The sequence below is a fragment of the Medicago truncatula genome, chromosome 4, assembly GCF_003473485.1.
Source record: "Medicago truncatula cultivar Jemalong A17 chromosome 4, MtrunA17r5.0-ANR, whole genome shotgun sequence".
NCBI classification, from domain to species: Eukaryota; Viridiplantae; Streptophyta; class Magnoliopsida; order Fabales; family Fabaceae; genus Medicago; species Medicago truncatula.
In genome coordinates this window covers 48726842-48742548 of record NC_053045.1, presented here as the reverse complement: position 1 = coordinate 48742548, position 15707 = coordinate 48726842, and the positions used below count along the sequence as shown (strand labels likewise).

Genomic DNA, 15707 nt, shown 5'->3' with positions numbered 1-15707 from the left:
CATGCCACTTCATCAAAACTTCATATTTTTTTCTTTGCATTTTTCATCTGAATTTGGTTTATTCTTCAATTATTCAACAAACAAACATGAATATGGAAATTTGAGTCACGCTATATAGTACACCCTTCGGTCACTGTTATAAACAAAAATTAACATTTTAGATTCATTCATTAAATGATATATGTGGTTTATAATAAAGATCATATATATCATTAGTTGAATGAATCTAAAATATTAATATTTTAATTATAATAGTGATCGGAAGTTGTGCACATGTCAACATATGTTTATCACCTTTCATATGTCTATTTTTAAAAAGTAATTCGTATGTTTTTAAAAGATAAAATTACATTCGTCATCTTTTAACCTGATTTCAAATATTATCTGAAATTAAGCATATCAAAATATGTGTCTTTTTGGTTCGTTTGCTTGTGAATTCTCAAACCTCTAATCTACAATTTATATACAAATATGAGCGAGTAACTATAAATTTTAACTCTAAAAACCCATATCATAATAAAACCATATATTTGAATATTGAATATCCTTAAATAAAATGACGTGAAAAAAAATAAAGAATGTACTTTAAATTAAGTTAAGCGATGACGAGAATAATTTTTTCTGTATAAAATTAAAATACACTACAACATGTTCTTTCCTTTTCGGTTTTTTCTACATTGTAATGAAAGAATTGTGGATAATTTATCCAAAATCCAATTAAATTAGCCACATGAATAAATTTGTAAATATAATGTGGCTAATTTTCTTTGAATCTTTGGTAGGTTATACACAATAATTATGCTTGGATGGTTGGAGGTTTTTCTCCTACGCGATGTAAGATGGTATGGTGGTTTAGAGGGTGGCGTTGAAACGGTGTTCATGATGGTACTTGTGGTGGTTGATTTTATGACTTGTTTTTGGTTTGTTTATATTCGAGCTGGTTCGTTTTGCGCTACTGTTCCACCTTTTCTCTGCCTTCGAATTTGGCATCTGGTTTATGGTGGGCCGAGTTTTTGGATAGGTTAAGGTGTCTGCTCTAGTGGTTCGTGAATTGAAGGGTGCCTTTATGATTTGCGTCGGGAGTCTGGTGGGCCGATCACTTTTGATTCGAGATCGGGAGCCAATTTTTTGACTCAGGTTCTTTTAGGCTTTGTTGGTTGTCTCCTCCGTCTTACCGGAAGTTGAGTGGTGGTCGCATCTGATTGTTTGAAGCAACAAATCTTTGTCGGCTGCTTTATTGATCTCTGTTGGTGGTGACGGAAAATTGACAGTGTTGTTGATTTTTCGTTGGGTGCTTTGGGGGCTTTTATTTTTCTTTTACGATGTAATACTTGGGGATCTAATCCCCTATATATATATATTTTGTCATTCAAAAAAAAATTATGCTAACAACACACCTTCTAAGACACTATTTAATTGGTTGGATTTTAAATATACAATTTTAAAAATAGAGTGTCCATAACACTCATCTTCAAAAACAACTTATGTGGCACTTTTTTAACCGTGCACCGGTTCATAGTCAATCATTGTTTTTATAGAACCCAGTTGTGTTGACCTAGTGATATTGGTCTGGGATCTGGGAGTGTGCTCCTTTTCGAAGTCTCAGGTTCGATACTCTCCGGTACCAATTTAAGTGAATTAATTTAGCTTCTTAAAAAAAAAAAATTATTGTTTTTATAGATTTTTTTTTCCAGAAAGACGAAACTCATAAATTCATTAAAAATACAAGAGAAAATACAGTAAGGTAAACAAATAAAAAGCAAGGCATCTACTTGATGTGACTGTTTTTACTAAGGAATCAACAATGACATTTGTCTATCTCTAAAAGAAATTCAACAAAAAGTTAGAGTGAGAAGAAATAATTTGCTGGTACCCACCCCTTAATAACAGAACAAAAATCTGAAAAATAATGGCTACGGGGATAACTAATAGCATCAACCAAGGAGTCTAACTCAAAGATGGTGTTTGTCTAGAGACCCAACTCTTGCACCCATCTCAACGCTTGCAACAAACGCAGACCATCACCATCTCTGGTTCCTTTCCTCTTATTAATTATATATGTTATATCTACAATGCAAAAAGATATTCCCTATATATAAATCTATATTTATCCAACAAAAACATATGTTGATCTATGTGATGTGCCCGTGGTCCTTGGCTATCTACAAAATTCTTATTATGAAGTATGAACTATGCTTTAATAAGTTTCACCTGCATAATGTTCTTTTCAACAAAACAGAATTCATGGAAGAATCTCTACGTATCCATAATTTACAGGTCCAATATCCAGAAGGAAATGGGTTACAAATGTGTCTTTCTAATATTTAAATTCCACAAATTATAAAAAAAAAATATTCCATAAGGATTTTCAAATAAGTATTTTTTATTCCATGTCCTGGTTAGGTGAAACAATTGTTTTTTTGCTGATATTTCTAAAGTTTCTTCTACTCTTCGCAGTTAGTTTCCTTGCGATCTTTCTTTTTTAGGCTTATGCCCCTCATGAACTCCAAACAAAAAAATCAACAATTTTTTTTACGCAAAATTCAACAAATTATAAATGCATGTATATCTTTTTTCATAAATATCCCCTAAAAAAATATCCTTTTTCATGAATAAAACAGGATTTGTGGTACACTATTAATTGAGTCCAAAAAAGGAACACTATTATTTTTCGCATATGCTCATTTCATTAGTCATATATGGTCTCTAGTTTAGTGATTTGAGAAATGTCAATAACACTCTCTTTTGAGCATTCACTTTTTTATTGGATAAAATTAATGTATGACCTACACTTTGGAAATGAAACCCACGTTAAATGGTGTGATAAATATTGATTTCACCCAATAAAAGAGTGAGTGCTAGAGAGAGTGTTCAAAAAAGAGTGTTGCTAGCATACCTCTAGTGATTTTCCACCCGCTTTAGAGTAAGAAACGTTAAAAAAAAAATTATACTTTTACAAAAACTAAGAAAAATAATTAATAATTAAATACGTTAAAAAAAAAAAATAAACCAGGTACTCTTGGGAGAAAATATAGTGATAATATTAGAGAAAAATATGCCCTTTCATTGAAACTGTATAGCTTACTTTGATTATTGATCCAAATGGTCGAATCTTATGTCTTCATGTACTGTATGTACTATGTACTACATTCAGCATAAAATTCATGTCATTGTACTCTTGGGAGAGATTCATCCACGTCATTGACACCAAGTGTGTGGCTATGAAGAGTGACCAAAGTGACTTTTACAAGTTCAATTATCAAAATTGAAAAGGATCAAGAAGTTCCACACACCATTATTGATTAGAGTTTGAAGTCATAGAGATAATAGAGTACCAACAAACAACACTGAGTAAGCAGAGATCTCTGCACCAGTGGTAATGGGTCCTTGTGCTTACCGTACCTCATATCATATCATATCATATATCTATTTTCCACTACCATCACCACAGGCACATGCATTGTTGCATCTGCATGTTTGACAACTCCACTAAATTATAAATCAACATAAAAACATTTTACATTTTTGCTGGATTCTTTCTGAGAACAAAGCAAAATAGAATGCGTGATTTAATTTTTTTATAAATTTTAAGTTACGTAGTAGTACTATTATTGTTGTTGTTGCTTCTGGTTACTACTAGTTAGTATTGATGTTTGGTACCTTAAACCGTAACATTCACGTGTACTATATATATTGTTTGTGATTTAATTGGACCATGCATTCATTGAATAGCAAAACTAAACTTGTCATTCAGTTACTGAAGTTTCTACTTTCTAGTTATAGTATATATCGAAACAAACAAAAAATGCATGCAGGAGACTTGATCTATTCATGAATTCAGCTAGCAACTTCACACGACAACATTTTTTTTATGTTGGTAAAGACTGTGTACAATAAATTGACGAAAAATATAAGATTTAAAAAAAACAAATAGAAATATTGTGAAAATTTGAAATAAAATGACAAATCTAAAATAAAATATAAGATATTTAGATATGTATCCTTTTTTGCTGTGATTCTGTAATTGATCATCAGTCCAATCATGACAAGGAATGAAATTAGCATCGAATGAATAGAAATGTCACTAGGAAGTAGGATCTTATCTATGTTAGGGCAAAAACAATATTATTAGAGAAAAAGTATATAGGATATTTATGTTGTTTTTGTGTTTTATTACTCGTATTTACTTATAAGTGGATAGTCCCTCGAATGTAGTGGGATAATAGTGTCCACCCATTCGGGCTCGGCTCATTTATCTATTCGATTATAGCGAGATGATAAAGAAGGTGGACAATTTCTAGGGTAAATGATGATTAGGTTAAAAGTAAACTTATAAATTAGACCGTAGTATTTAAACTTAAGTTTTACTCCAAATACATAACCTTAATGATTGATCAATCAAAATCACAACAACCGCTTTGTTGTTAGAAACTTATATTTGCATGATTGGTCGAACTCAATGATCAAATTGTGTCTCTTTTCTTATATTGTTTTGGCCGTTACCTTTAGTGTAAGATTTGTTGTTTCTCAACACTTTTATTTACTCTTTACATGTCTAGGTGGTGGTGTTCATTTGATTTTTTTAGGTGCCCATATATGATAAATATAGGTAGGTACCTTACCCTCATGACCAAAAAAAAGCTATTTAGTTTAGAAGCAAATAATTCATTTTGGTTTAAAAGTATCCAAGAAAAGGCTACCCACTTTGATTTTTTTAGGTACCCATAATTGATATTTTTAGGTGCCCATAGGAAAAGCTACAATTATTAATGTACTATATATAAGAGAAACTAAGAACACGTATAATTATGCCAACAATGGCAAGGTACATGTTGATATGATTGAGAAAATAATTCCAAAAAACAAACAAACAAAACAAAAACTAGTGATAATAAATGTCCTTTGTTATGACCTTTGGCTTTCAATTCAATCAAAATGGAAAAAGCAAGAAGTTAGAATGAAAGAGAATCGATAGTGACGAAAGTGCATGAACTCAAGAAAGAAACCATATGTGATTCCATTATTCAAACCATGGCAGGACAAAGAAAATGACATTAGGCGGTATTTTTGAATTTTGCTACTACCTCCGTCCATAATTATAGGACTCTTTTGAAAAAATAACGGGAATTAAGATAATGAATATTTGTATTAAATATGTTTGTAATTACTATTGTTTTTACAATTTTATCTTTTAAGAGAGAGAGTTGGTTTATGTTTTCAACATGTTATTTATTGCTGATTGAAGAAAAAGTTGTATTATAAATAGGGACATGTATGTAAATAAATAATTAATGTAGTTAAAAATAGCAAAAGAATCTTATAAAAAAGGTTCTTAAAAGAGTCTTATAATTAGGGACGGAGTATACCAGAAGACTCTCATGACTCAACACATATGAAAATCTGAAAATATATTATTGATTTGAAAATATTCACGGATGGTATGGTATGATTTGATGCAGGAGACAGAGATATCTATGAAGTGATCATGTGGGGGGACTTTCCACTAACTTGAAGATAAACTAAAAAGTAAAATATATAAAAAGAGAACAATGTTAGCTAGCTTCTTTGTTTTTATCTACCATACCAATTCTGTGGGCTAGTGACTGACTCAATATATTTGGATTCTCATGTAGTACTTTATATGGAGAGTATGTATCATGTAATAGTAATAATATGTTGTCCCTGTGAGCTTAGTTCAGTTGGTAGGGATATTGTATAATTTATGCAGAGATCGGAGTTTGAACCCCGGACATCCCACTTCTCCACAATTAATTATGTGAGCTCTAGCCATTACGCTACTAGACCAAAAAAAAAAATATGCTACTCAAAATATAACTTGTATATATTCTTTAAAAAAAAAAAATAATAACTTGTATATATGGCTAGTTTGTTTGGATTTTCTTATACCTTTTGTACCTTTTTTTCCTTCATTACATTTATTTTGCACCTTTTTCTCCTTCATTACATCACTTACAATGAAATTTATCTTTTCTTTTTGTCTTCAATGTGTATGAATTCCGTGTGTGTGTGAATATCATTTTTGTTCTTGTTAATATGATGGATAAGGCTTAACTTAATTGGATGGGGGTCAATATATATCTATAAGTAGTTGGGTAGGAGGAAGTTTGAAAGTCAAATAACTTATGAAAACGAAACTTTGAAGATTTGTATACATTTTGTGTTCCTTTAATTTTACTGATTAAAAAATATATAGCACTATAGTTTTACAAATTTACAATATTTTTGCGGGCACGTAGAATGATGAAATGATAAGCAAGCGGGTTATATGACAATGTGTGTAAACTAGGTGGTTATCTCATTTTCTATGTCGTTGCTTTGTAAAACAAAATAAAAATTTAAAAAGAAAAATGATATTCGTGTTTGTTAAATGTGGACATTGGCATAGTCGTTAAGAACATGGCATCAAGTTGGCAGCTATAGACTATAGTATCGTTTCTTCAACTACAAAAGATAACACATGTTTGAATCTATGACGCAAAATTCACTCAATGTATTTTTTTTAGTAGAAATTAGAAATTCACTCAATGTTATGAACAAACTCTACATACTATACTACATGTCGTATCTTTTGGATATGCATGCCATTTAAGTCTCCAATAATGCACCACATGTTAAAGGACATTGCCATAGACTGTCTCAAAAATCACAAGACTCTCTCGTATAGTCGTACGAGATAGATACCGGAACAACCAATGCCGGAAAAAGCAACTATACATTAGCTTTTAAACATCCGAATTTGGTTTGAATTACCAAAGCACAAGTGATAGATACCTAGATTGAAACCTTTAACCATTCAATTCAGCGTTCTATATTGGTTCACGTCTTTGAAAAACATTTAACAAATGGATAAATTTACAAATAAATTCACAACACACATGTTAATATGATAAAATAGCAACATGCATGCAAATATGACAAAATCAAAGTGATCAGATAGTTAGTATTATATAGATATATTTCTTTTTAATTCGCTTTGATTAATTCTATTTTTTAATCATTGATTAATTCTATTAAAAATATGTTTTTAGATAACATTGATTATGAATGAATCTTATCCAACAAAAAATGCAAAAAGAAAGACAAGGGCACAACTTTATTGATTAGTTCGGGGTACCAAAAATCATAAGATTGACCCCGACAAATCATACACTAAAAAAATCCCCACATTGTCAGCAGAAGTTCAACTCACGTTCTTGCAGAATGAGTCCAATTACATATCAGCTGAACTACATTCTTAATGAATGAAGAAGAAAGAGGGAAACTAGAGATAAGCTGAAAACTAAGTCTTCAACTGTTTAAAAATGGTATTTCCTCTGTTAGAAAATGTAATTAAGTGAGTCAAAGAAATTTGACATATTTAGATCAATTTATATTTTATAAATAATGCATTATTGAAACAAAACAGGTTAGTCAGCTGGCAGTTGCATGATATTGGAGTTATTACCTCTTAACTTTTAAGTGCATGAAATGGAAGTAATGATACTAACAATATAATAGCGCTTTTACTTTTTCTGAAACAAATTGTCTATTACTTATATATGGTCCTGATCAACAAAACAGAACACCATGGCTCTACTACTATTTGTCAAGCCATTTTTAATATATAAGCTTACACGATTAATTAAACTAAGAAGTTGTTAAGTAACAGCATTTACAACTTTTTTCTTTGGTTGACAGATAGATAAAAGTATGATTAAAGATTTTTTGAGTTAAAATTCAAATTTGTGGGCTTCTGAACTTTTTTTTTTAATCTTAAATGAAATTTAACCACTTAAATTCAACCATTTAACTACTTTAAATAGTCATGTTAACAACAATTACTATGATTTCTTTTTATAACGCTCACTCTTTTATACTATTGAATTCATCGGGATTTTAATATTTTGGAAATGAACTCATCCTAAACTCCTCAAATGCACAACGAATTTTACAAAATAAGAGATTGAGTGTATGTAGGGGTGTTTGCGGTGTGGTTTGGTTCGGTTTTGAGCATAAAAGTCATCCAAACCGCGAGATAAAAAAGCATGCGATTTGGTTTGGTTCGGTTGATTTTTAAAAAATCATCCAAACCAAACCAAACCAATGCAGTTTGGATTGGTTCGGTTTGTGCGGTTTATCACGAGATAAAAAAAATATTACATTAACTCTAATATTGTCAACTTGTTACATAATAAACATAGGACATTTTATTTTGTTGTTTATATGATAAAATGTTAGATAAAACTTATATCAAAATAGGTAAAGTTAAGAAGAAACATAAGCATGAAACAAATTATTGGAAAGTAAAGGAAACAAATTTATCATTGGAAATGAATTGAAAGAGATGGAAAGGAATTAGAATCGAACCTGTTGCAACAATGAAAAAATCGAATCAAAAGAGATTATTCTTGAGCTATGTAATTGAGCTAGTACATATTTAAGTAATATTCATTATTCTTGCGGTTTGGTTTGGTTTGGTTCAGTTGCTGAGATGCAAACCGCAAATCAAACCGTGCGGTTCAGTGTAAAAGTCATCCGAACCAAATGCGGTTTTTTGCGGTTTGATTTAGTTTGCAGTTTCGGTTTGTATTGGTTTGATTTACGATTTTTTTATTGAGTTGGTTCGGTTTTGAACATCCCATGAAAACTCTTAAGCATGTGAACTTTTAAAATGGTAAAGTATCCGTGTCACATACACATATATATCGGTATCGGATATGTGTATGGTACTTATACAATATGTACCAAACCGTATCAATTTTTGTTTGGTCGATTCACGGTAGTAGATAGAGTAAAAATGTGTAGGCACTGAGAAAATAACGGAGATAGATTATTTTAATTTTTATTGTATTCAATTCTCTCTTTTGTTTTTGATGAAAAATAACTGAAGCAGTGGAAAAAACAAAGTAAATACCTAAAACATGATAATATAAGCGCGGTTAAATAGATAGTTAAAATACAAATAAATTTTTTGTTTTATATTCTCTAAAAGTTAGAGTGAGGTTGGATTGCTACTACTACTCTACTTTGAGCTTATAATACCAACTTTTTACTTAATTATTTTAATTGAAAAAATTTAAACGTTACTTAATTTATCGCCAAAGAAAGGCTATATATATATTAATTAATTCCTCACAAAACATTTATCTGTAATTAGCTTCACTGTCACAGACATTGAAGAACTCTTAAGCTTTTTTGGTACACTATCCTGAAGGAATGAAGGGTAGTAATGGAATAAATAAATAAAGTATGAAGTGGCAGAAAGGTTCTTTAGAGGATGTTGTGGTCCGCAACTACTACTACTGATTGCAACTATTCAGTAGTCACAAGCAAGCACTAGCAGCAAGCATTTCAACTCTTTTTCTCTTCCCTTCATCTTTCTCTTTATTAATAATGCAGTTAAGGGAAAAACACCATCACAAGTTTTATCTAATGGAATTTGAATTCAACTGATTAAGCATTTTCTTTTCTTTTCTTTTATGCCAAGGTAGTTAAAACTTTAAAGGGTCTCATAAATAAACCTTTTTTTTTTGTTATGTGCATGTTGAATCTCTTTCAGTCTCTTAGTTCAAGTGTTCTTGTTTTGAAATTATGTGCATGCATGTATGTGTACACTCTTTTGAATTTCTTGCTTATTTTTCTACTTTATGCTAATGAATTGTATGCCTCACATGTTTTTGTTATAAAGTTCTCTTCTTTGATTTCATTATGTTTTCTTGCTTTTTTACTGCTTACTGTTTTCTGAAAGTGGCAGCAGCAAATGTGATCTTTATTCTGTAGTACATGGCTTTGAGTTGCTTTTCGTACTTGTAGTTACGCTGCGAAGCTTTATATTGCGGAAAAATGTGGTTGAACTTGTAGTTGCAATGTTGTTGCAGAGACCTCAAAACCTTAGCTTACAAAATAAAAGCTTTTTTTGTACTGAGAAATTATTGAGAATTTGTTTTGTGAGTGTTCATCTGAATATGGTTGGGGTTAATCTTTTCATGGCATGCCACTTTGTACAGTGATTAGTATCTGCCAGCTAGCTATTTGGAATCTTTATAACCATTTAGACAAAGTGAAGTACTGAAAAGAGTTTTGATTAATTAAAGTCTAGTAGCTTACTGAATGAAGCTTGTGATGTCATGGTTTTGCAGAAGGAACTGGATGTTGATGAGAGTCTGAGAAAGGATGCTAAACCAGCTATGGTTTGTACTGCCAATGATTTACAAGAATGGAAAGATTTTCCCAAAGGACTCAAGGTTCTTCTCCTTGAGGGAGACAACACTTCTGTTTCTGAAATAAGAGTAAAGCTTGAGGCCATGGACTATAATGGTAAGATACTTTTTGGATTCTTTCTTTTTGTTAGTGCGTCTCACTTCTTCATGTTACATAAATTTTGATCTGCCAATTTGTACTAAGGTTACTTTAGGGGTATAGTTTGTCTTAATATTTTTGTACTATGGCATCTTACAAAGCGTCATTGGCCAAGTGGTTGAATTCAAGTGGTTAATGAGCTTCTGTTAAGGTTGAATTGTTTTGGAGAACCCAAGTTCGAATCTTGGCTGGAAAAATCCTTGGCCAAGTTTTGCATAACCCCTGCCGAAGTCCAAATTACCAGAGTCCCCTTCCCCTATGAACCGGAGGATTTAGACTTTAGACCAAAAAAAGGAATCCATTTTAAGGTTTTTTGTGAAACTCTGATCTCCGTAATTAGTTGCAATGGTTGCTATATATTTTGAAAGAATACATTTTCGCTATGATTTTTTATGGTCCATATTTCCATATATGGTAATTCTTTACATGGCTTGTGAACATGTCTAAGTTTTCATCTTTAAAGTATGTACCTTATGTGTTTTCACAACTGGATATGGTCCAAATTGTAATGATACTGAGTTTGAATCTTTGATATTTTCGTAATTCAATCTTTTTTTTTAATTGGTCACTACTCCATATGAATTAGTTTCTGCAGAGGACATGCATTTTTTATTGAAATTCTCAACACTGTCTCCTGCATATTCGCTGATTCAGCTATTATGTACATGCTTGCCCTTTCTGTTAAGTTGTTTATTAATCCTCAGTTTCTATACAGTTTCTATATTCTGTGATGTGAATGAAGCCTTGTCAGCAGTCTCAAGTAGACCTGAAGATTTCCATATAGCTATAGTGGAGGTAATGAACTTTCATTTTCTATATAAATGAAAAATCATAATGTAGTAAATTTGAAACTTAGATCTGTGCGGTTGTTGAAAATCAAATGAACATCTCCAAGGAGAAATGATGATATTGACTTGTTAACTGCTGATGATGATGTTATTTGTAAGTTTTAAGTTGTAACCACATGCATCCATCCTAATTGTAGGTGAGTTCAAGCAGTTGTGAGGGAGGTTTCAGATTTCTTGAGAATGCCAAGGACTTACCAACCATCAGTAAGTACATAAACCAAACACAAATTTTCTGGTTTAAAGAATATAAATTGAAATTAACTTCTGCATATTAAATAATATTGCAATAACTAATTTTATTTGCCTTGTGATTGATGTTATTTTATATCATGCAACATCTTATTTTTTAGTATCTTTTACCTATGGAAACTTGAAATTGATGAATGGTGTAAAGGGGGAACATGACATGGAAAATACGGGGAAAATGTTGACATTAATGCTTTTTTGTGCTTGCTGCAAGTTTTCTAACCGGTGACTTCTTCAACTTTTGATGCAGTGACTTCAAACAGCGATTGTCTGAACACCATGATGAAGTGCATAGCGGTAAGATTTTGGTTATATTCTTTGAGCTAAATCCAATTTCCGTATATCGTTATTTCATGCTTTGGATTCTTCCCGATTAACCATATCCTTCTAAAATTAGTGTGCTAATCAAACTAGTTTTATTTGGTTTTTCAGTTCTACTTACTTAAATAGGATCTTTAACTTAATAGACAGAGTATTTTCAATCCATTTTAATTGTTGATGTGCGCACCCCTCTTTACTCTTTGCTTCGTTTTCTTTCTTAAGCTTGGAGCAGTGGAGTTTCTCAGCAAACCACTCTCTGAGGACAAGCTCAGAAATATTTGGCAGCATGTGGTTCACAAGGTCTGTAAATAATATTCGTGATATTCCACATGAATTTACTCTTAACATATGCTAGTAAAATAGTTCTTATGCGGTTTAACTCAAACAGGCGTTCAATGCTGGGGTAAGTGCGCTGTCTGAATCACTGAAACCTGTCAAGGAATCCGTCGCCTCCATCTTGCAGATTCAAACAGATAACGAACAAAATGAAAGTAAAGCCTCAGTCGAGTTAGAGCAAGTATTGAGGTCTTCTGACAATGACCACCATGAACATTATCCCGCTCCTTCAACCCCACAATTGAAACAGGTGGGAAGATTACTTGATGATGGGGATTGCCAAGAGCAGACTAATTGCTCCACGGAAAAAGAAAGTGGGGAACATGATGGAGAATCTAAATCTGTCGAAATTACATGTGAAAATTTGAATGCTGAAAGTATTACTCAACAAACGAAATCTGAAGCTACTTTGGTTCAGAAGGAAGAGGAGGAATTTGCCGACGCTTCTAAGTGTGAGAGTGTTGTTTCACCACAGTTACCAAATGTGAAGGTTCTAAACAACAGTGAAAGTAATACAACGTCTGCAAACAAAGTAGTTGTTCGTAGTCATAAATGTGAAATAAAAGCTAATCGGAAGAAGATGAAAGTAAGCTGCTTTACCATTCATTCTTCTCATAATGTTCTTGTTCTGTTATTTCATACTGTTCATTGTTTATTCATTTTATGTATGAGTGATCTGCTGAACCTGATTTTCTTAATACAGTTTTGGTACTTTGGTCTCAGGTAGACTGGACGCCGGAGCTGCACAAAAAATTTGTGAAGGCAGTGGAGCAACTAGGCATTGATCACGCTATTCCTTCTCGAATATTGGATCTAATGAAAGTGGAGGGATTGACAAGGCATAATGTGGCAAGCCATCTTCAGGTTATAATCTACCTTCCCACAGTTTCCAAAACTATTTCAATACCTCATTCAAAACTGTTATTTATGATACAATGATATTTGTATATCTTCATAGGTAATGCATACTAACATAAGGTCTTTTATTGTTTAAATTCAACCAGAAATTTAGAATGCATAAGAGACATATCTTGCCGAAGCAAGAAGATCGGAAATGGCTAAATCCAAGGGATCCAACTCAAAGGAACTATTGTCTTCAAAGACCAATTATGCCCGGTCCTCCATCATATTATTCTAACCATACCCTTCCTCCTCTAGCTCCTTTATATCCCATGTGGGGACAATCTGGAACTCAAACGGCTGGCATGCAGGTTTGGGGCCATTCTGGTTATCCCGTGTGGCAGCCTACAGAAAGTTGGCATTGGAAACCATTTCCGGGGGTAATATATTTGTTCAGAATTCGAGAGTATGAAGTTTTGTTCACATTAACAACCTTTCTCTTTGGCTTGTTATGTCGAGATTATGGTTGCAGTTTAACATGTGATCTCTTGGTGTTGCAGATGCATCCAGATGCATGGGGCTGCCCGGTGTTACCTCCACCTCAACCTCCTTGCTATTCCTACTCTCAGGTGAGTATCATAAAAATGACAATTTTAACTTTATCCTTTTGCTATTTTGTGTGCTAATAGTTAATACCTGGTAATGTAATTATGCCTGCACAATTTGTTTTTGCTAGTTATTTAAATTATTTACGGGTGATGCTAATCATATCTTTTTTTCCATCCAACCGTAGGATATACCTGCAGTGAGTAACGCTAATGCAATGGACTACACATTTAGCATGATGCTACATAGTTCCTTTGACGATTATCCGGTAATGCAATACTTCCCTTTCAGTTTCTTTCTACTTGATCATAGTAGCTACATGCAAGTAACCAGTTTATATATTCTGATTAGAACCATTTCATGTTGTGATGAAATCATAGTCCTACTTAAAAGCATTAAAAAGATTGAAAATATGGAAAAAGTTCAGTGCTTCAAATTCGATTTATAATATTGCAACGAATAACTGAGTACATTGACATTGACAAATATATTTAACATGTTTTCTACCGAGCACGTGTCTTACAAATGCCTATTATCAAAATGCTTTGTAGTGTACGAAAAGACTATGTATCTTGTGTTGAATAAATGTGATCAATGGTTTTAAGGGTTGAATATATCACATGGTTTTTCTAATTGAATAAATTTGCATGAGAATCAGGGCATAATTGAGTTTTCTCTAACTTACCAAATGGCTGTATAGTAGGGGCATGCAAATTAAGATAAAAACACGAGCACTAAAAATTGTTTTTAGACGATGAAGCGTGTCTACCAAATCATCATTGTTTTATAGACTCTCCATGAACTCTTACCATATAGTGTTTTTACAATGCATGAATGCAGGCAGAGGAGGTTATTGACAATGTTGTGAAGGAGGCAATAAGTAAGCCATGGCTACCTTTGCCAATAGGCCTCAAACCTCCTTCCACGGATAGTGTGTTGGCTGAGCTTTCAAGACAAGGCATTTCCAGCATCCCTCCAAGCTACAATGGTTCTATTCCCTATTGACATTTACAACCAAAAACTGGTTCTGATGGTGACAAACTTCTATACAAAAAGGGTCCACTAGATCATGACCCCATTGTTATTTTTTTAGTTTCTCAAATTTATCAAGTTCCAAGTAGTAAATTGACCGGGAATAGGAGAATGGGGACCATTTTGTTAAGCCATATTAGGTTCCCCCCTCCCACATCACACCACCAACAACCACTTCATACAATACCTTGATGCAACAACCAAGTAGAAGTCATGCAGCACTGACACTTGACGTGTCCGGTGTCCGACACCAACATATGTGTCCAATGTCAACGTGTTTGTGTCAGCATCGTGTATGATGTTTGTGTTTGTCTATGTCAGTGTTTCGTAGAGTAGTAGACATTGATCATATCCATCATCACATGCCAAAACAAAGCAAAAGCAAAATCAAATAAAAAAAAAAATATATCAAGTGGGGGACACCGGTTAGGCTACTTGGGTGGTTGAGAATTGGCCACACATTAGTTGATGCTCTCAAAAAGAAATTGTGGTTGTAAATAGATGCTGGTATGGTTGTAAATGTGGTACTTTTGGGAAGCATCAAACAGTGATAGGTATGTTTTGTTGGGGTGTGGGAATATCTAATAATGGTAAGGATAGGAACAATGTTGTGAATAAAAAGATGAGTTCAAAGGCTTGACGGATGCTAACTTTTTCTTCTTTTTGAAACTGAATTTTATCTTTCAGCTGTTTGCTAAATTCAGAATTTAGTTGTTTCAACGTTCTTCATGTTTTAATCTGTCTTTCAGACCTTTTCCACCAAAATTATGTATCATTTTCCTGTTTTAGAAAATATCAATTCTAGTATATGAATGTTTGTTTTAGGAAGTCATTTTTGTTTGTTTCATTCACTCATGTTGTCCCGTGGGTTTGTTACTTTGTTTCTTCCTTTTCTTTTCTTTTTCATTCATATAATTATAAATTTAGAATACTTAATATACACATACAAATTATTAGTCTTACTTATCCAGGGAAGGGTAGTTTGCTATTCTCCTTTTAACCATTGGTTTAGTTGCTATTCTCCGTTCTATTGTTTGAATGGTAGTTCTTATATTTAAATTTAGTTTTGATATCTTCTAAAACACTCATACAAAATCAAACAATCTTAACGTCTTTTGA

At 32.6% G+C, this 15707-nt stretch overlaps 1 protein-coding gene across 3 annotated transcripts; it reads left to right on the top strand.

Moving 5' to 3' along the window:
• Positions 1–9138: 9138 nt before the first annotated feature.
• On the top strand, positions 9139–15381 carry LOC25493550 (two-component response regulator-like APRR2). Of its 3 annotated transcripts, none has more exons than XR_003011569.2 (12): positions 9139–9487; positions 10140–10317; positions 11075–11154; positions 11345–11411; positions 11704–11750; positions 11997–12074; positions 12163–12696; positions 12834–12974; positions 13115–13416; positions 13511–13579; positions 13744–13824; positions 14397–14537. XR_003011569.2 is itself a non-coding variant. In XM_013602074.3 (12 exons), the coding sequence occupies exons 2-12, from the start codon at positions 10188–10190 to the stop codon at positions 14559–14561; spliced, it is 1668 nt and encodes a 555-aa protein (XP_013457528.1). In that variant the 5' UTR covers positions 9140–9398; positions 10140–10187; the 3' UTR covers positions 14562–15381. The 3 variants fall into 3 exon arrangements, 2 of the variants coding, with proteins under 2 accessions (XP_013457528.1, XP_024638401.1); XM_013602074.3 differs by having other exon boundaries at positions 9140–9398; positions 13115–13390; positions 14397–15381; XM_024782633.2 differs by having other exon boundaries at positions 9140–9487; positions 13115–13390; positions 14397–15381.
• The last annotated feature ends 326 nt before the right edge of the window (positions 15382–15707 follow it).